Source organism: Hypanus sabinus, chromosome 16 (assembly GCF_030144855.1).
Source record: "Hypanus sabinus isolate sHypSab1 chromosome 16, sHypSab1.hap1, whole genome shotgun sequence".
NCBI classification, from domain to species: Eukaryota; Metazoa; Chordata; class Chondrichthyes; order Myliobatiformes; family Dasyatidae; genus Hypanus; species Hypanus sabinus.
Window position 1 is genome coordinate 62,386,390 of NC_082721.1, and position 21,462 is coordinate 62,407,851.

Here is a 21,462-nt window from a genome sequence, read left to right on the forward strand (position 1 = left end):
CAGCAAAGTTGTTGTGATATGGGACCATCATAAGACATAAGAGAAGAATTCAGCCTGTCAAGTTTGCAAAGCCATTTAATCATGGTTGATTATTTGATTTTCACTCTCAACCCTATTCTGCTTTTTTCCCATAACTTTTGACACCTTTGATAATCAAGAGCCTATCGATCTCCACTTTAAATATACCCAATGACTTGGCCTCCACAGTTGCATGTGGCAATGATTTCCACTGATTCACCAGCCTCCGGATACAGAAATTCCTCCTCATTCCTTCCTGCAAGGTAGTTCAAAAAAGCAGGAACTGCTTCATTAAAATGGGAATTAGAGCGGACACTAAAATGTTGTATCTAAAAATAAACTCTACTTGTAAAGACATTTGAGAGCTCTAACTAAAGCACTGACACAGGCTTGTTATCATTTTATTATGATTGTTATAATTTTACATTTGATAATTGGAGCAAATTGGTTGAGAGCCATAGAAGAAATGGTCATTTTACTCTTGTATTGTTTCTAGAGAGAAAGGGTACATGGACAGACCGGAAGAAGAGGACATTTGAAAGGATGAGCCTTGGAGATGATGCCTGCAATTATACCAACTTTCGGCCAGCTACTCTGACTGTCACAAACTTCTTCAAACAGGTAACTAATCAAGTTAAAGTAAGCAACGCACAAAAGAAATATTCCTTATTGTGTTCGGTGGCTAGATTCCAAGATAATTATGCATTTCAAACGTTGTCTAACAATGAAGCATTCTCAAGCCCAGGGTTTGATGTACCACTCTCCTTGTTTCTTCAGGAAGGGGACCGTTTAAGTGACGAAGACTTGTACAAGTTTCTAGCAGACATGAGGAGACCCTCTTCTGTTCTGAGGAGACTGCGCCCAGTGACAGGTAACTTACAACTCTGAAGCACCAGAAGGTGTAATAAGTGACTATTCTGGCTTTCTATAATGAAGAAATGCACATTTGCTGTTTTCCTCTTTTGCTGATCCTACTATTATTATATAGCTGTGCCCAGTACCGGTTTGACTGTGTTTACATTTGAAGTAATGAATTTGTTGTACAACCTATCCAAACTCTGTGGGTACAAATATCTAACACTAAATATCATCCTTGTGAAATAAGCTAAAATAGTGTTTAGATACTTATATGTACAAACCACACTGGTAAATTTCCAAGATGTAACCTTTCCTGGGCAATTTACATATCATCGCTTACTGAATGAATCTTGCAGTTTTTGGAAGTGTGGCAACATAAGGTTGATTAGATTGCATTCTGAGAGTAAATAAATGGTCTACCAGCATATTGGCTGTGAGTAGTTATTTGTCCCGTCCATCAAATCCTTTTGAAATCAATAGGAGATTGATTGATAGTTAAATAGTCTGTTGTTTCTGGAAATATGCAGTTGGTACAGATGATGTGAACTACACGTAGAAACCTATGCAGGAGAGTTTTTAAAGTGAGAAAGCTATAGCACTGGGGCAGTTCCACACTCTCGACCTTGGAAGCCGGCTTTAGTGGTTTGAGTCATCACAACTGGGGTCTAACTTGGTTGCAGTGGATGACCATGACCATATGCCTTTTCATACCCTTCGTTCTCCGTGAACTGTTGCAGAACCGCCTTCTTGGCTGCTGGATTTTACTATTAATCTCATTTGCCCAGCCTGCCAGAACTGACTTTGCATGCTAGGACAGGCATGTCCCTTTCACCAGGGTACAAGGCCTGCCGTCTACTCTCACCAGAATTAGCCTGCCTGTTGAAGCAGTGTACCAGGGTGTGGCCACTGTCTCATGCAAAAAGCTACTTGGAGCCACAGGTCAGAGTTAAGTGTCCAGAGGGAACCAAAGGTGAGTGAGCTGCTCCAGAATGGACATAAGCCCTTTCACCAGTGGTGCTGCCCCTTCCTGGGCACCCCATACCTCATAGGAAACTAGAGTATAACATATTTGACATTTTCCTTCAACCTCTAAAATGTTTGGCTTGGATTGGAAATTTTTGTTGGAATGTCAGGATCATCTTCTGAGATACTCAAACCAGTCCGTCTGGCACCAACAATCATTCCACAGTCAAAGTCACTTGGAGCATATTTATTTTCCATTCTGATGTTTGGTCTGAAAAACAGCTGAACCTCTTGACCATGTCTGCATGCTTTTATGTATTGAGTTGCTGTCACATGATGAGCTGATTAGATATTTATTGAGCTGGTATACGGATGAATAAAATGGCCATTGAGTGTATAATCATTGTTTTTAGAACTTGCATGTGAAAAAAATTGTGATTTCCCCCCCCCCCAACATTCATATGAAATAATTCTACTCTGTTTGTAGCTCAGCTAAAGATTGATATATCCCCTGCTCCTGAAAGTCCACACTACTGTCTCTCTCCCGAGCTGCTACACGTCAAACCATACCCAGATCCACGAGTTCGCCCAACTAAAGAGATCCTGGAGTTTCCAGCAAGAGAGGTTTATGTCCCGTACACTACATACAGGTGATAATAAGTCTTATTCATATTAACTTGAGAGTTGGTTTGTGTCATTCCTATTTTAATGGAGCATGTAGGAGAAGAATCTTGATGATCTTGTGCAGTGGACCTTACTGAATGCAACTAACCAATTGTGTTTCTCTTCTGTAGAACAGATCACAGGTAATTCAGTGGTCATAAAGTATTTAAGAATATCCTAAAGATCTGTAAGACAATCTATTAAACAAAGCTCCCCCCTCTGTAATATAAATGCTTAAAGCATTTTTTCTTCTTCAGCTTTATTTATAAAATATTTAACTGCCAATGAAATATTATTTTTGAATTCTAACCATTTTTAAAAATACTACCTGGATATTTGTGTCTGTTCAAGTCCCAAAAGCAACTTGAACGGGTATTGTTATTAGTGGTGTTACATATACACTCAGTGATAGGTGGAGGATCCCTTCCTTTTGCTCCATTTGAGAGGAGAGCTGAGAGCTTGATTTAATATTGTGTCTGTTTTGTAGCACTCCCTCTGCCTTTCAGTTGATGCCTGTTGCTGTTTGGGACATGAAAATCCTCTAGCGTTATTTTGAAGGGTTGGAGACTATCCCCTCTTGACGTCCAGTGTTTATAATAGAAATAATAAATGCTGCAAATGCTCAGCAGGGCAGTATACATGTGGAGCAAGATAGAGTTAACATATTGGTGGAAGATTTTCAGAGGCCAGTATTTATCCTTCAGTGCCATTTTTTGGAAAAATAAATCTTATCTAATCACTCTAGGAATTTACCATGCACAAATTGGATCCACACTTAAAGGAAATAAATTATATGGACATTCTGAAGTTTTGAAAGATCCTTTATTAAATACAAGTCTTTTTTTCTGTTGTGAAATCTCCTATCAACTCTGGCTCCTTTCCCACCATTGTCCTTCTCTTTATACTGGCTATTTCTCTCTCCTGTCTTGGTCCTGATGCAAGATTTTGACCTGAAATATCAACAGGTCCTCCCCCTTCCTCAGCTGCTGCTCAACTCATTGATTACTTATTGCTGAAATCTATCTGAGTTTTGTACCGCAAATTCTAAAGTAGCTCTTGAACCCATGACCATCTAACCCAATACTTAACTGAGCAAAATGGACGTGCAGCCAGCTACATGTAAGAACAATTGTCTGATGCTGTGTGTAGACAGAGTGCAAGAGTGGTTGATGGTTCTGGGTTTGTACTTGATGGAGTTCAGGGGGTGGGTGGGGTGAAATCACATTGAAATGTAAGAAAGGCCTGTGTAGAGTGAATGTGGAGAGGATGTTTCCATCAGCTGGAGAGTCTAGGATCTGAGGGCACAGCCTCAGAATCAAAGGATGTTCCATTAAAACTGAGATGAAGAGGAATTTCTTCAGCCAAGGGGCAGTGAAACTTTGGAATTCAGTGCCACAGAGGACAGTGGAGGCCAAGTCATTAGGTGTCTGTAAGACAGAGTTTGAACAACATCAACTTTCAGCCTGATAAATTGTCTTGGGCCGAAGTGTCATCTGTTGGCCTTTCCTTCCATTAATCTGCTGACTTCCTCCAGCTTTTTTTTGTGGGTTCCTCAAGACTTACAGCTTCTGCAGAATTTCTTGTCTCTGTTAAGCTAGAGTTTGATAGGTTCTTGGTTGTTAAAAGGACTGAGGATTATAGGGAGATGGCAGAAAAATGGCTTTGAAAAAAACATCGGCCATGATTATATGGTGCAGTAGAATCGATGGGCAGAATTGCCTAATTCTGCTCCTATGTTTGAGAGTCTGTGTTCTAATATGGTACTACTGGAGTTTGGCCGCTAGGTGTCCTTGGAGGTCTGGATTGAGGACCCTCTAGTGGCATCACATTGATATGCAACTTCATTTCAAACAATTCTGTGTTCTTGCTGAATTTTTAACATGTCCATTGAGCTCATATGCCAGGTCTTGCTGGATTATGCCTCACTCACTAACCTACCTCCTAAAATCTTTCAGCTGTATTTTGCTCACAGGTCACACTGACATTGGTTAGCACTAGTGACAGACAATTCAGAAAGAAGAAATGGAATGATAATGATGGATATTTGGTCATTTAGAGTTAACTTGTGTACATGATGCAAGGGTTAAAATTGCAGTAGTGTTGTAAATTATTGAGTGTAACTAGCTGTGACAAGTTTAGTGGCCCATTAGTATGTAAACCCGGACAATTCACAAGTAACAAAATGGTGCTGACAAGTGGCAACTCTTAGCATGCAGCTCTGCTGGGAATCATTAAATATTCCTGTTTAGGACTACTACAGCTGGAATTCACAGTCACAGCCATGGGTACTTCAGTAAGCAACATTGTTTTAGGAAATTTAAAAAATTTGATCTATTGATACTCAAAGACTGCAGACTCAGGTTGTGAGTGCAATTCCCCTTTAAGAAAAAGGAAGCACAGAAGGCAAGCCAGTCTGCAGGTACATTTGAAATGCAGAGCTCTTAGACCCCATTCCCAACTATCTTGCTAGCGAATGTACAATCTCTGGAAAATAAAATTGAAGGCCTCGGAGCAAGGTTGCAGTACCAGATGGACGTGCACTTTGGTTCATGGAAACATGGTTCACCCTTGCCATTTTGGACACAGCCTGCAACTCGATGGTTTCACTATCTGTCAAAAAGACAAGACAACTGAGTATTTTAAAGGCAGAGGAGGTAGAGTAAGCTTTATGGTGAACTCATCATGGTGCGCATATGTGGTGGTTCTGTCTCAATCCTGCTCATTCAACCTAGAACATCTACTGATCAACTGTTCTCCATTTTATCTGCTGAGAAAGGTTTCCACCATCATCCTAGTAGCGGTGTACATTCTACCTCTGGCGAACATCAGCAGACACTTGCAGGAGCTGGGCACCGTGATCAGCAGTCACAAAACAGCACACCCTGATGCCTTCCCTATCATTGTGGAGGATTTCAAACAGGCCAGCTTGAAGAAGTTTCAAAACAGCTACCACCAGCATATCACCTGTGGAACTAGAGGAGCTGATACACTTGACCACTGGTATGCCACTATCAAAAGCTTACCATGCCATTGATCAAATACGAGGAAATCTGCAGATGCTGGAAATTCAAACAATACACACAAATTGCTGGTGGAACACAGCAGGCCAGGCAGCATCTATAAGGAGAAGCACTGTCGACGTTTCGGGCCGAGACCCTTCGTCAGGACTATCTTGGCGAAGGGGTCTCGGCCCGAAACGTCAACAGTGCTTCTCCTTATAGATGCTGCCTGGTCTGCTGTGTTCCACCAGCATTTTGTGTGTGTTGCCGTGCCATTGATGCCCACATTTTGTAAAGTCCGATCATCTGGCTGTACGTCTACCCTTGGGTTGTAGGCAGAGACAAAAGACCCTAGCACCAATCCTGAGGACTAAGAAGGTATAATCAAGGGAGGCGAAGGAGCACCTAAAGAACTACTTTGAGTTGGTGGACTGGACTATTTACTGGGATTCATCTTTGATTCTGAATGAGTATGCCACAGTTGTCACTGACTTTATCACAACCTGTGTGAATGAGAGTGTGCCTTCGAGAACATACCAGGCATACCCAAACCAAAAGCCGTGGTTAACCAGGAGACTCATAATCTGCTGAGGGATAGATCTGAAGCTTTCAAGACCAGCAATCCAGAGGTACAGGTGTTCCCCGTTTTTCGAACATTCGCTTTACGTCAACTCGCTGTTACAAAAGACCTACATTAGTTACTTGTTTTCACTAACAGAAGGTGTTTTCACTGTTACGACAAAAGGCAGCGCATGCCGAGCAGACTAGCTCCTCCCCGGGAACTGCATTCTAGCCGGCATTGCTTAAACACATGTCTGTGAGCATCTGTGCTTTATGTCGATTTATTTTGTGCATCCGCTAGCAAGGTGAGTTCTGAGGTATCAGAAAAGCCTAAAAGAGCGCATAAAGGTGTTACACTGAGCGTAAAACTAGACATAATAAATCGTTTCGATCGTGGTGAACGAAGTAAGGATATAGTGAGTTTGGCTAAGGGTTTATGGAAGTTGACGAAGATGATGTTGAAGAGGTTTTGGCATCCCATGACCAAGAACTGACAGATGAAGAGCTGATGAAGAGGAAAGGATAACAATTGAAGCTGAACGCAGTAGTGAACGGTCCAAAAATGAAGATGTCCAGAACGGAACGTGGAGCAATTGCGTGAGATTTTTGCTGCGATTGACAACGCTGCAATGATTGCAGAAAAGTATGACTTTAATTTTGAAAGGGTATGTAGGTTTAGGGCAGGTTTGCAGGATGGTTTGAGTGCTTACAAAGAACTGTATGATAGAAAAATGCGCGAGGCTAAGCAGTCAAGCATACTGTCATTTTTCAAGCCTTCCACATCAGCCACAGCAGACGACGAAACTCGACCTTTGACATTGAGGCAGGCAGACATAGAAGAAGGTGACCTTCCTGCCCTGATGGAAACAGACAACGATGAGATGACACCCCAGTCTCCTCTACCTCCCACCACCCCAACCTCCGACGACTCAGCCTAACACACCATTATCAGTGTCCGCACTGTTCTCCCAATTCCGGTAAGTGAAACTACACAAGGTGTACATTATTTCTACTTAATATAGGCTGTGTATTTTTATGTGTTATTCGGTAGCTTCATAGCTTAAAAGTTATTGGAAAAAGTGTTTCTGCCGGGAGTGCTTTGCGCCGTGTGTTTCTGCCAGGAGCACTTGCACCGTGTGTTTTTTGCTGTGAGTGCTGCTGAGAGCGCTTGCGTGAAATTTTTGCTGCTGTGGACAGTGCTGCAATAATTGTAGAAAAGTATTCCTACATTATATAGGATGTGTATTTATCAGATCATTCCTGCTGTTATTATATGTTACTGTTATTTTAGGTTTTATGTGTTATTTGGCATGATTTGGTAGGTTATTTTTTGGGTCTGCGAACGCTCACAAATTTTTCCCATAAAAATAAATGGTAATTGCTTCTTCACTTTACGACATTCTGGCTTACGAACCATTTCATGGAAACGCTATACCTTCGAATAGCGGGGGAAACCTGTATATGTAGTCCAGGTATGACCTATAGAAGGCTGTTCTAAGAGCAAAAAATTAATTTTGCTTGAAGTTAGAGACTGAATCAGAAGCAGAACAGCTCTGGCAGGGCTTGTGAAACATAATGTTATGAATGGCTGCATTGCTTCTTTCCCAGATGAGCTCTATGCCTTTTATGCACGCTTTGAAAAGCAAAATGAATGTACACCTGTGTGAATCCCTGCTGCACCTGGTGATCCTATGATCTCTTTCTTGGAGGCCAACGTCAGGACGTCTTTCTGACATCCTTGATGATATACCTGGTAGGGCTCTGAAAACATGTGCCAACCAGCTAGTGGGAGTGTTCAAGGATATTTTCAGTCTCTCACTGCTGCATTTAAAGGTTCCCACCTGCTTCTAAAGGGTAACAATCGTACCAGTGCTTAAGAAGAGCACGATGAGTTGTCCTAATAACTACCACCCAGTTGCACTCAAATCTACTGTGATGAAGTGCTTTGAGAGATTGATTATGACTAGAAACAACTCCTGCCTAAGTTGCAATTTGCCTGTTTCACAATAGATCTATAGCAATGTCACTGGCTCTCCACTTGGTTTTGGATCACCTGGACAATAGCAATGTCAATAGCAATCAGGCTGTTGTTTATTGAGTACAGCTCAGTGTACAACATAATTGTACCATTAGTTCTAATGAACAAGCTCCAAAGCCTGGACAGCTGTACCTCCCTCAGCAACTAGATCCTTGATTTCCTCACTGGGAGATCACAGTCAATGCAGATAAGGAGTAATATCTCCTCCATCAACACTGGAAGATCTTAAGGATGTGTACTTCGCCCATGGATCTATTGTTTTGACACCCAGGACTCTGTGACTAGGCATAGCTCAAACACCAACAATAAATTTGCCAATGACACAACTATTGTTGATAAAATTTCAGATGGTAGTGATGAGGCATACATGTGTAAGATGGATCAGCTGGTTGAGTGGTGTCACAACAACAACTCAATGTCACCAACTGACATGTCACAACTTTTTACAGATGCACCGTGGAGAGTGTTCCAACTGGTTGCATCAGAGTCTAGTACGGAGGGGCCACTGTACAGGATTGGAAAAAGCTGCAAGAAGTTGTAAATTTTCCAGTTCTGTTATGGGCAATAGCCTCTCCAGCATCAGGGACACCTTCAAAAGGTAATGCCTCAAAAAGACGGCATCTGTCATTCAGGGATCCAGTCACCCAGGAAATGTCCTCTTCTCATTGCTACCATCAAGGGGGAGGTACAGGAGCTGGAAGACGCACACTCAACATTTCAGGAACAGCTTCTTCCCCTCCGCCATCAGATATCTGAGTAGATAATGAACGCATGTACCCTACATCACATTTTTTTTGCTCTCTTTTTGCATTAAAAAAGGGCTATGGGTAACCTTAGTAATTTCTAAGGTAGAGACATGTTCGGCACAACTTTGTGGGCTGAAGGGCCTGTATTGTGCTGTAGGTTTTCTATGTTCTGTTACTCAATTAATGTAATTTTTATACAGTATATATTTTTATTGTAATTTATAGATTTTTTATTATTGTGTATTACAATGTACTGCTGCCACATAACAAAAAATTTCACAACATATGCAGGTGATATTAAACCTGATTCTAACAGTAGAGGTAATACTGGGTGGCCACTTTGCAAAACAGCTGAGAGATAACACGTTGTATCACAGTTTGGGGATTCACAACTCTAAATTTTCTGACTTTATTTGCTGATTTGCAAGTAAAATTATCTATAATGGGATACTTAATTAACACATTGTTCTGAATTTTCAATGCAGATTTGGCCATTACCCTGAAAACATGATTTAAGACAACAATTGTCAGCAAATGTTAATTTGTGTAATTGGGTGGCACGGTAGTATAGCGGTTAGCGCAGTCACTTTACAGCACCAGAGATCACCGATTGGAATTCATTTCCTGCCACTGTTTTGTGTGTTCTCCCTGTACCATGTGAGTTTACTCTGGGTGCTTCAGTTTCTTCCCACATTCTGAAGATGCATGTTCAGTGAGTTATGGACATGCAGTGTTGATGCCAGAAGCATGGTGACACTTGCAAGCTTTCCCCAGCACCATCTTCTGACTCTGTTGGTCACTAAGGCAAAATGACACATTTTGCTTCAATGTACGGTACATGTGAGAAATACAGCTATCCTTTGAGCAACATACACAAAATGTAGGAGGAACTCAGCAGGTCAGTAGGTGCTGGCTGACCTGCTGAGTTCCTCAAGCATATTGTGTGTGTTCCTCTGGATTTCCAGCATCTGCAGAAACCCTTAAGCTTAAGCTAAACTTTGATAATTTTTTTGTCTTGAACAACACAGAGAGCTGTAGTGGATGTACATTCACTTCTTTCCGGAACTATACAATATAAGCTTGGTTCCTTGCACAAATTGACAGATTTCACAGTCGATAAATGGTACATTTTTTAAAAAATTCAAAAGCTTAAAATAAGTTGCAAGATAAAAATCTCAATTATGTTGATTCCAGCAACTTCGTTTTTTTGGGTGCATGTGTCCAGGTGTGCAGAGGCTCCACTTTATAGAATTCCATCTGTTTTGTGTGTGCTTTTCATTATTTTTTTTGCAGAAATGTATAAATCTGGGTTCAGATTTAGAGACTCTTTTGGGTTCAGTACATGTAGTCTGAAGCCCTTCAGGCATTTTGAACAATGACAGCTGTTAGAACAAAGGCAGTACAGGCTTTTTGAGCATTAACCTAATATACCGCACTTACAGCAGTAGAAAAAAACGTCTGCTTTCAAGTATTTCTGTTCCTGTGCAGAGCAATACAAACTTCCATGATTTGCCAAGATAATCTTTAAGGATTATTAACATTAATTATAGTGAATGAGTGCATTTAACCCAATGGGGATTGAATATTTATCAGGTGATAGACACTAATGTACTGAAAAAACTACATTAAAAAATGCCTTTCTGTTCATTTAACCACCTCTCACAATGCATCACATTTTCAAAGGGGGTATGGTAATAAATGACAATACTTGTCGAAAATCCCTGGGATTTTACCTTTTAAGGGGTGTGTTCAATGGCTATGTTTGTAAGTTTTTTCATAATGCAGAGGATTTAGGATCACACTGTATGTATACTAGGGCCATGTGTAACACATTCATGTTAGAATCGGTGTTCACATACAAACGCAAGAAAAAGTTTGTGAACCTTTTGCAATTACCTGGTTTTCTGCATTAATTACTCATAAAATGTGGTCTGATCTTGATCTAAGTCACAATAATAGACAAACACAATCTGTCTAAGCTAATAACACACAAACTCACACAATTGTGCTTCTTGTCAATACTAATTACACTATTTAAACAATCACAGTCTGGGTTCAAAAAATTAGGTGAACCTCTGGGGTAATGCCTTCTTCAAAAGCATTCAATTAATGAATGCTGAAGGAGGCGAAAAAGAACCCAAGGGTAAAAGCAAAAAGCCTGCAGAAATCTCTAGAACTTACTAAAGTCACTGTTCATGTGTCCACTATAAGAAAAACACTAAAAGAGAATGATGTTCATTGAAGGACACCATGGAAGAAACCACTGCTTTCCGAAAAGAGAAATTGCTGAACATCTCAAGTTTGCAAAAGACTACCTGGATGTTCCACAACGCTTCTGGGACAATGTTCTGTGGACAGAGGAGACAAAAGTTGAACTTTTTTGCAGAAATCACATTGAAATGTTTGGATCAAAAAGTGCACTGCACACCAACACCAAAACCTCATCCCAACTGTGAAGCATGGTGGAAGGAGCATCATGGTGTGGGGTTGCTTTGCTGCCACAACTTGCAATCATTGAGGGAACAAAGAATTCAAAATTGCATCAAGACATTTTACAAGAGAGTATCGGTAGCATTCCATCACCTGAAGCTTAATAGAAGTTGGATGATGCAACAAGACAATGATCGAAAATCAACCACAGAGTGGTTTAAAAAGAAGAAAATTTGTGTTTGGAATGGACAAGTCAGAGTCCAGACCTCAACCCAATTGCGATGCTGTGGCTTGACCTAAAAAAGGCTGTTCATTCAAGGGATCCCAAAATATTGATGAACTGAAAGAGTTTTGTATAGAGGAATGGTCTAAAATCCCTCCTTGCCATTGTGTAAATCTGATCAACAGCTACAGGAAACGTTTGGTGGAGGTTATTGCTGTAAAGTTAATTCTACCAGTTATTAAATACAAGTCCAGCTGAAGGGTTGGGCCTGAAACATCGACTGTACTTTTTTCCATAGATGCTGCCTGGCCTGCTGAGTTCCTCTAGCATTTTGTGTGTGTTAAGTACAAGGGTTCACATACTTTTTCCAGCCTGCACTGTGACTGGTTCAACAACGTGTTAAATAAAGACATGAAAAATGCAATTGTTTGTGTTTTATTAGTTTGGGCAGATTGTGTTTGTCTATTATTGTGATTTAGATGAAGATCAGACCACATTTTATGGCCAATCCATCTCCAGGCCGAGACCTTCCTCGCTGTTGCTGGGGGCCCCCCAGTGTCCCCTTTCCCCCATCACCACTCCAGGTCTTTTAGGCTCTTTTATCACCTCTTGGATCATCAGTGCCTTCATCTTCTTCTCACCTTTCGTTCCCTGCGCACCCAAACCGATCCTACTCCTCTGACACCACCAACCCTCCTCTCCCTCTGATCCCAACTCTGTTCCCTCCTGGGTGTTCACCATTCCCTCTGACCTTCTCTCTCAGGCAGAACACTGTTCTCAGCAAGGGCCTTACCATTGTCTCCTCTCACCTGCACCTCAGTGAGTTCCATGCCCGCACTGACGCTGAGTTCCTCTTCTGTTGCTTCCGTCTCTGAGCCTACTTCTTTGGCAAAGATTTCCGATGACCCCTTGTCCTGTTTCTAACCTTCTTCTCTTGGACACCCAGCTCTGGTGCCCTTCTTCTTCTGGGTCTTTTCATCTCTAATTGCCAATGAGACATCAACCAGCTTGATTTCGGCACTCCTCTCTACTCTTTGAACATTACCCTCTCTGACACACTGCCTCCACTCTCACCGCACCATTCCCAACCTTACCATTAAATCCTCAGACAAAGGGGGGTACTGTTGTAGTGTGGTAGTCTGATTTGCTCTACTGTCAGATACCTCCTCTTACTTATCCTTTGAAAGGACCTCACTCTGGACCATCAGAAAATTGTCTTTGATACCATCACTAACCTCATCAGCTCTGGTACTCCCATCCACTGCCCCCATGCTCATAGATTCTATACCCTGCAATGCTCAATTCTACCTCCTACCCAATATCTACAAACCAGACTGTCTAGATCTCTGTCTCTGTGTCTGCCTGTTCCTGCCCCAATGAACTTTTGTTTGCTTGTCACATTTCCATTCTATTCCCCTTGGTTCAGTCCCTTCTCACCTACATCTGCGACACTTCGCGTGTTCTTGGTCCCCTCAATAACTTTCAGTTCCCTGGCCCTGAATGTCTCATTTTCTCATTGGATGTCCAGTCCAGATACCCTCTAACCCCATCAAGGAGGCATTAAAGATTCCACCTCTTTCCCAGCAAAATACCCAATCCGTTCCCCCCCACCACCACCCTCTTCTATCTGGCAGAGCTGGTTTTCACCGTCAACAATTTCTCCTTCAGCTCCTCCCACTTTCTCTTAAACCCAAGGGGTAACAGTGGGCACTTGCATAAGCCCCAGCTATGCCTGTCTTTTTGATAGCTACCTGGAACAGTCCATGTTCCAAGCCTTCCCTGATAATGCTCCCCAACTCTTCCTGCACTTCATTGACGATTGCATTGATGCTGCTTCATGCACCCTGCTGAGGTCGTCAATTTCATCAACTTTGTCTTCTGCTTCCACCATGCCCTTAAATTCACTTGATCCGTTTCTGACTCCTCTATCCCCTTTATCAGTTTCTCTGTCTTCATCTCTGGAAGACAAACTGTCTACTGATGTCTTTTATAAAAACCCTGTCTCCTGTAGAAAAGCTATTTCCTTTTCTCAGTTCCTTTGCCTCCACCATATCTGTTCCCAGGATGAGGCTTTCCTTTGCAGGACAACAGAGATGTCCTCCTTCAAAGAACGGGGTTTCCCTTTCTCCACCATTGATGCTGCCCTCACCCACATCTCCTCCATTTCCCAGACATCTGCACTCACCCCATCTTCGTACTGTCTTAACAGAGACCGTTTCTCCTGTCCTCACTAACCACATGAGTTTCCATATTCAACACATCATTCTTCATAGCTTCTGCCATCTTCAGAGCACATTTTTACCCCCCCCCCCCCAATCTCCGCCTTCATCAGAGATTGGCCCCTCCGCGATTCCCTAGTCCCCTTGTGGCTAAAGGGATCGGGGGTATGGCGAGAAAGCATATACTGGGATATGAGTTGGATGATCAGACATGATCATACTGAATCGTGGTGCAGGCTCGAAGGGCCGAATGGCCTACTCCTACACCTATTTTCTATGTTTGGCCCTCCCCACTAATCTCCATCCTGACAAACAACAGAAATGCAACACCTTCTAATTCACCTCCTCCTTTACTTCCATTTCGGATCCCAAACAGTATGTCCAGGTGAGGCATCTCTTCACCTGTGAATCTGTTGGGGTTGTCTGTTGTAACCAGTGCTCCCGATTCACCATCCTCTTCAGCAGTATTTGTTAGTGTGCTGTATCTCTAACTGAAATAACCATTCACAAAGTCTGGTATGTGGCATTACTTTGTGCGTTGTCTGTCCTAACCCACTTTCATTATTGTCTTTAGGAACCTGGTATACGTCTACCCACAGAGCTTGAATTTCAGCAGCCGTCAAGGGTCTGTGCGAAATATTGCTGTGAAAGTCCAGTTCATGGCAGGAGAGGATGCCAATAGTGCAATGGCGGTAAAAAGCATCTTGCATCAACGTTTTGCAACTCTATTCTGTAAACATATGATAGCACGTACCTACTGTCAAAACATATATTGAGAAAAAGCAATGTGATTCGTATTCATTATTGAGAAGTGGCAAATGAAGGCAGTATATGAGATGATTACCATGGAAAAAAAAGAAAATCAGGCTTGATGTTAAGCTTTAGTTTTGGGGCGGATTGAAAGAAGGTTTTAAAGAAAAAACTTGGTTCTTTAACGTTTTGCCTTGCAAATATCCAGGATTACTTGTGAGATTCATTACTTCTGTAGTACTATCATAATATCAGGAGATATTTAACAAGGCAGGAAGTGAGCCAGTTCTATTGATTCAATTTCTGTTGCCATTAATTGCACATAAAATACTGAATGTTATAGAATCTTAAGTGCAACCTATCGCCTCCATCGATGCCTCACCTTTCTCCCATGGTCCGCTCTTCTCTCCATCAGATTCCTTTTTCTTTAGCCCTTTACTCTTCCCCCCCACCCCATCACCTTCCAGCCTCTCACTTTATCCCCCTATCCCACACACCTACCTTCCCTCTCAATTTGCTTCATCTATCACCTGCCAGATTATACTCCTTCCCCTCCCCCACCTTCTTATTCTGGCTTCTTCCCCCTTATTTTCCAGACCTAATGAAGAGTTTCGGCTCAAAGTGTCGACTTTTATTCCTTTCCATTTATGCTGCCTGACCTGCTGAGTTCCTTCAGTTTTTTTTGTGTGTGTTGTTAGAGAACCTTTACATTCCATCACAACAGGGTAATGGGGATAGGGCTCAATGCAGAACAAAGCATCTTTAGTACTGCCAAAGCTTTAAGGTGCTAGGGAAGAATATACATACGACAGTGTAATAAAATTATCATTTGAAAACAGGGAAGAAAAAGAAATTGGGTTCTTCACATAGAAGAGAAGGAAACAGATTTTGAAAAGGAATAAACATAACATCAAAATTAAGACCAGAAACATTGCAGTGGGGAGAGGTGTAGGAAGCCAGAGGTACTATATGAGAAACTATCTTCCTATACACTATTTAGTTCAGAAGCCTTTCCGGTTTCTGTTGTTGCCAGAAATCGACTAGACTGGGCCTGATCTAAGAAAAAATGTGCTGGCGTTGGAGAGGGTCCAGCAAAGGTTCATGAGAATAATCTCCAGAATGAAAGGGTATGAGGAGTATTTGATGATTCTGGGCTTCACTCACTAGAGTTCAAAAGAATGGCGGGGGGAGGGGAATCTCATTGAAACTTATCAAATGTCAAACAGCCTAGATAGAGTGGACGTGGAGAGATATTTCCTAAAGTGGGAGACTCTAGGAACAGAGGGTCACATTAGGATATGAAGAAGTCCTTTTAGAACAGAGATAAGGAGGAATTTCTTTTGCCAGAGGATGGTGAATCTGTAGAATTCATTGCTACAGTTGTCTGTGAAGGCCAAGTCTTTGGGTATATTTAAAGTGGATGTTGATACGTTCTTGATTAGTAAGGGCATCAAGGATAACAGAGAAGACAGGAGAATTGGGTTAGTGGGATAATAAATCAGCCACAATTAAATGGTGCAGGAGACTCAATGGACTAAGTGGCCTAATTCTGCTCTTATATCTTATGGTCTATGGTCAAAGTAAAGGCTAGAAATGTTGCTCGGGGGAGAGATGCTGGAAGCCAGATGTTTGAGAAACTTCATATTTTCTGAGATGCTAATTAGTTAAGAAGTTCTTCCAGATGACGGTTTCTGTGGTAGCCAGAAATGGGTTAGACCTTATCAAAGTTGAGCTTTGGGAAGAGATTTATTTACTGACAAAGTCTGTGAATTTTGCACTGTTAGTGAGAGTTAACACACTTCTTTCACACAGATTTCAGCCCTTTGCATTTTTGATACTAAGAGTTATATAACTAATTTTCAATTATTTTGTATATTTTTGCAGAGTAAGTACTTAACAGAGCAGTACGTACTGTACTTGCTGTAGAACCAAATTATTTAGTGTAATCATTGATACTTGAGAAGATTGCAAGAACTTTTACTCCCACAGGATATTGAACTGTAGATGCATCTGTTTTGGAACATCATGTATATTAATTAACACCTTACACTTAATATTCTCCATTTCACTGTTGAAATAGTAAACTAGCTCAGATGTTGCAAGATGTTTTCTTTGGTATTTGTCTCCAATTGATGTCCGTAATGAAACTAAGAATCTTTGTACAGCTAAAGGTTTATTCTTCCCATTTACTGTCTTGTGCTCGAGCAGCAAGTCTCGACCAAGCCTTAGACCCAAGTCTAAACCAGACTATGGTCAAGGTTCACACTCAAGTTTTCTAATGAGAAGGTGGCTATATTGTAACTCGGACCCCAAACTCAGTCTTCCTCACAGCGTAACTACATCTTTTTTCAGTTTCTATCTCCTTCAAGATCATTTCTTCTATTAACATAAAATGTGCACAGAAACTCAGCAGGGCAGGCAGCATGTGTGGAAAGAGAAACAGTTAATCTTTCAGGTTGAAAACTTTCATCAGAATGGGAAGGAGACTTGATAGTCAAACATTGACTATTTCTTGACCTCCACAACTGTTGCTTCATGCTCTGAATCCCTCCAGCAGATTGTTATCCTATTGTTCCAGTTCCCAACATCTGTAGTCAAGAGTCAGAATCAGATTTGTTATTACTGATTTAAATGATGTGAAATTTGTTGTTTTGCGGAATCAGTATAGTACAAAGATAAATAACGATAAATTACAAAAATAAGAAGGAACAACATAGTAGTTTCATGGACTATGGAGAAATCTGATCATGGAGGGAAGAAGCTGCTTCTGAATAGTTGAGTGTGGGTCTTCAGGCTCTTGTACCTTCTGATGGGAATAATGAGAAGAGGACATGTTCAAAAATGGCAAGGGTCTTCAGTTTTGGATGCCAGCTCTTGAAGAAAAGCCAACATAAAAGCCAAAGAGAGGGCATATAATAGAGCAAAAATAAATGAGAAGTTAGTGAAGCTTTAAAAACTCAACTGAAGACAACTAAAAATCATAAAAAAGGAAAAGATGGAATACGAAGGTAAGCTAGCCAACAATATTAAAGAGACTATCAAAAGCTTCTTTAGATACATAAAGTGTAAAAGAAAGGTGGGAGTAGGTATTGCACAGCTGGAAAATGAAGCTGGAGAGGTATTAACGGGAGACAAGGAAATGGTGGATGAACTGAATAAGTATTTTGCAGAAGCCTGTGGAAGACACTAGCAGTATGCCAAAGGCTTGAGAATGTCCACGGGCAGAGTGAAGCTGCCATTACTAGGGAGAAAGTTCTTGGGCAACTAAAAGGTCTAAAGGTAGATAACTTACCTGGACCAGATCATACACACCCTAGGGTTCTGAAAGAGGTGGTTGAAGTGTTTGTGAAGGCATTAATAATGATAGAAACATAGAAAACCTACAGCACAATACATGCCCTTTGGCCCATAACGCTGTGCCGAACATGTCCTTACCTTAGAAATTACCTAGGGTTACCCATAGCCCTCTACTTTTCTGAGCTCCATGTACCTGTCCAGGAGTCTCTTAAAAGACTTCACCACCGTTGCCAGCAACCTTTTCCACGCACTCACTACTCTCTGCATTAAAAAAACCGACTTACCCCGATATCTCCTCCGTACCTACTTCTAAGCACCTTAAAAGCCTTCTTGTGCTAGCCATTTCGGCCCTGGGAAAAAGCCTCTGACTCCACATGATCAATGACTCATCATCTTATACATCATCTTGAATTAATATTTCAAGTATCAATTTATTCTGTCATGGGTCCAGAGGAATAGAAAATTGCAAAAGAATGGAAAATGCCACTCTTCAAGAAAGGAGAGAGGCAGAAGAAAGGAAATTATAGGCCAGTTAGTCTGACCTCAGTGGTTTGGAAGATGTTGGAGTTGATTGTTTAGGATTTGGTTTTGGGGTACTTGGAGGCACCTGATAAAACAGGCTGCAGTCAGCATACTTATGGGAAAATCTTGCCTGACAAGTATGTTGGAATTCTTTGAAGGAATAACAAGCAAGATACACAAAGGAGAATTGGTGGTAGTTAATGTACTTGGATTTTCAGACGGCCTTTTACGTGGCACTACACACGAGACTGCTTCACAAGTTAAGAACCCATGGTATTGCAGGAAATTTACCAGCATGGATAAAGTATTGGCTGATTGGCAAGAGGCAAAGAGTGGGAATAAAGGGAGCCTTTTCTAATTGGTTGCCGATGACTAGTGGTGTTCCACAGGGGTCTGCGTTGCAAACCATCTCTTTTATGTTACATGACCATGACTTGTTAAAGAATTGATGGCATTGTGGCCAAGTCTGCAGGAGATATGAAGAGAGATGGAGGAGCAGGTAATTTGAGGAAGTAGAGAGGCTATAGAGGAACTTGGACAGATTAGGACACCAGACAAAGAATTGACAGATGGAATCCAGTGTTGGGAAATGTATGAGCTTCAAGTTCAAGGTCTTGTTTCTCATCCTTCCTTTTCTTCATTGTTTAATGTTGGCTTTGAGTATCCATCCTATTACCTGTCCTAACTTCTTCATTCCATTTAAGGCACCTTTATTTTTAAAAGATTTCATGCATTTACCTGAATCCATTTGTGCAGCTTTCCAGTTTTATGTCCACTTAATCTTATGTTTCTTTCAGTTGCAAGGCCATAATTGATTACTTGAATTTTAAATGTTATTTTTCAGTCAGCTGGTGTGCTTCTGCTGCCCGCTGCTACCTAATAATTTGTTTCTGTCTTTTGTACAAATGCAGGTTATTTTTGGGAAGTCCAGCTGTGCTGAATTTTCAAGAGAAGCATATTCTGCTGTGGTGTATCACAACAAGTAAGTGCCAAAACTTAAGTCTTACCAGGCTTTTAGGGGCTGTGCAGATGTTTTTTGCATCCGCTTGTTATTATGAGTCCTGGGGAGAATACACAAATTCCTTACATAGAGTAGTGTAATTGAACCCGGGTCACTAACACGATAATAGCATTACTGTGTCGCCCCAATCGATGTGGTTAGTTTGCAAGATTAGTTCACGATACTTGGAGGTAATAGATTATAATTGATAAACATGAGATTCCACAGATGCTGGAAATCTTGAAAAGGACACACATGTTGAGTACTGGATGAACTCAACATGTCTGACTTATCTTTGGAGGGAAATGTACAGTCAATGTTTTTGATTGAGATCCTTCATCAGGATCTGATGAGAGGTCTCAGACTGAAATGTTGATAGCTCATTTCCCTCCATTGATGCTGCCTGACCTGCGTTGTAATGGATAGTGGGCTGGCTAGCTCACAGGAAGTAGTGAATAGGGATGAGAGTATAATTTTCAGGTTGGGCACTAGTTCAGAGTGTCACAAGGATCAGTTGTGGGTCTAGAGCTATTTACAACATGTATTCATGGTTGGCATTTGCAGATGTTACAAAGGTGAGTGGTAGGGCAAAATAATTGAAGATGATTGCTACAGTAGAGAAAAACTACAGAAAGCTCTAGCTCAAGTGAGTATCGTGTCCCTGTTCATGAAGCACAGAAAGCTAGCTGCGGGTAAACAGGAATGCTCATGCAATCCTGGCCCTTATTTTAAGATGGTGAACTATAAAAGCAGGTAAATGTTGCTAGAACTATACAAGACATCAGTGCAATCATGTCAAAAAAGCTACGAAAAGATTTGGTCCCCTTATTAAAAGAAAGATATATTATTTCAAGATAGTTCTGAGAAGGATTATTAGGATAATTTCCCCCCCCCCCCCCCATTCATGTAATGCTATTACAGTGCCAGCTGTAAGTTTGGCGTTAGATTCCTGCCACCTGTAAGGGGTTTGTAGGTCTCCCCCTGACTGCATGGGCTTCCTACTGGTTTACAGTTTGCTGCCACATCCCAAAGACATGCAGTTAGGATTAGTTAAATTGTGGGCATGCAATGTTGGCACCAGAAGTGTGGCAGCTATTGGAATTCAGAAGAACAAGAGGCAATTTTATTTCAACATTGAAGTTTCTTAGAGGATAGACTAAATGCTCAGACAATACTTGTTGTTAGAGAATTGAGAACAAGAGGGCATAATCTCAGGATAAGACTAAGATGAGAAAGAATTTCATCTCCAAGGATTGTGAGTCTTTTAAAGTTGTTGCCACAGAATCCTTGAATGTATTCATAGCTGAGATAGACTTGTAATCAGTAGGGTAGTCAAGGATTCTGGCCATTTCCAGGAAAATGAATATGGAAATTGGATATTGGATTAGCCATGATGTATTGAGTTTGCTGACTATGAAGCTCTAAACTCAAAGAAAGACTTTAAGCCCTATGGGACATACTAAATAGTACTCTCACTAAAGGGAGTTTATACTGTAACTACCCAAACTTCAAAGACTAGTTTACTTCCCTGTTTATTCTCCACAGCGAGTTTAGCTGCCAATACCCACTATTTGAGTGTTGGTTCCCTCTCCCTACTAAGGTGAAAATACTTCCAGCTGACAAACCAATTTAAAATACAGTTCATTTATTTACAGTGATACATTTTAAATCCACTCAGCACTCTTAAAACATGTATAAAACTCAAGAATTTCTATCTTAAAATATCCCAATTTCAAATGATTTGTAAAACATAAACCATTTTCAAAGCACAAAACATTTCTCAAATATAAAGGATTAAGTATTTCCAAAACGCAGGTACAAATCCTATAAACTAAAAAGACATAGATGCAGACAAACACCAAAGCTCAAGGAATGGATTCTAGTTCTTCCCTGTTTCTTGATGCTCTTTAGCCCATTCCCAATAAGCTAAACTGCTCCCTACATTTGTACCCCCTTTCTCCCACTTGAGTGACTTCACAAGCAGGTGATATTTCCTCATATATCCTTTTAACACAAAAGGCTTTAAAGCATTTTTGGTGACATAGATTTTGGCTAGCTATCATTAATGGTGCAGAGCTAACTTCTGAGTGCATATAACTTCCAACTATAAACACTTCAATTATTGCTTTGCTAAATAATGTTATCGATCTGGTTCTGCAAGCTCCCTTGAACAAG

The 21,462-nt window shown here is 41.1% G+C and overlaps 1 protein-coding gene across 8 annotated transcripts in view; it reads left to right on the top strand.

The window, feature by feature from the left end:
• Positions 1-21,462, top strand: part of LOC132406362 (dedicator of cytokinesis protein 7-like) — a 216,429-nt gene that overhangs the window by 80,590 nt on the left and 114,377 nt on the right. For all 8 annotated transcript variants that reach the window (XM_059991923.1, XM_059991924.1, XM_059991917.1 and 5 more), the window contains exons 12-16: positions 515-639; positions 796-889; positions 2,327-2,489; positions 14,293-14,410; positions 19,199-19,269. In XM_059991923.1, the coding sequence (XP_059847906.1) occupies positions 515-639; positions 796-889; positions 2,327-2,489; positions 14,293-14,410; positions 19,199-19,269 (571 nt within the window). The remainder of the gene's footprint in view (positions 1-514; positions 640-795; positions 890-2,326; positions 2,490-14,292; positions 14,411-19,198; positions 19,270-21,462) is intronic.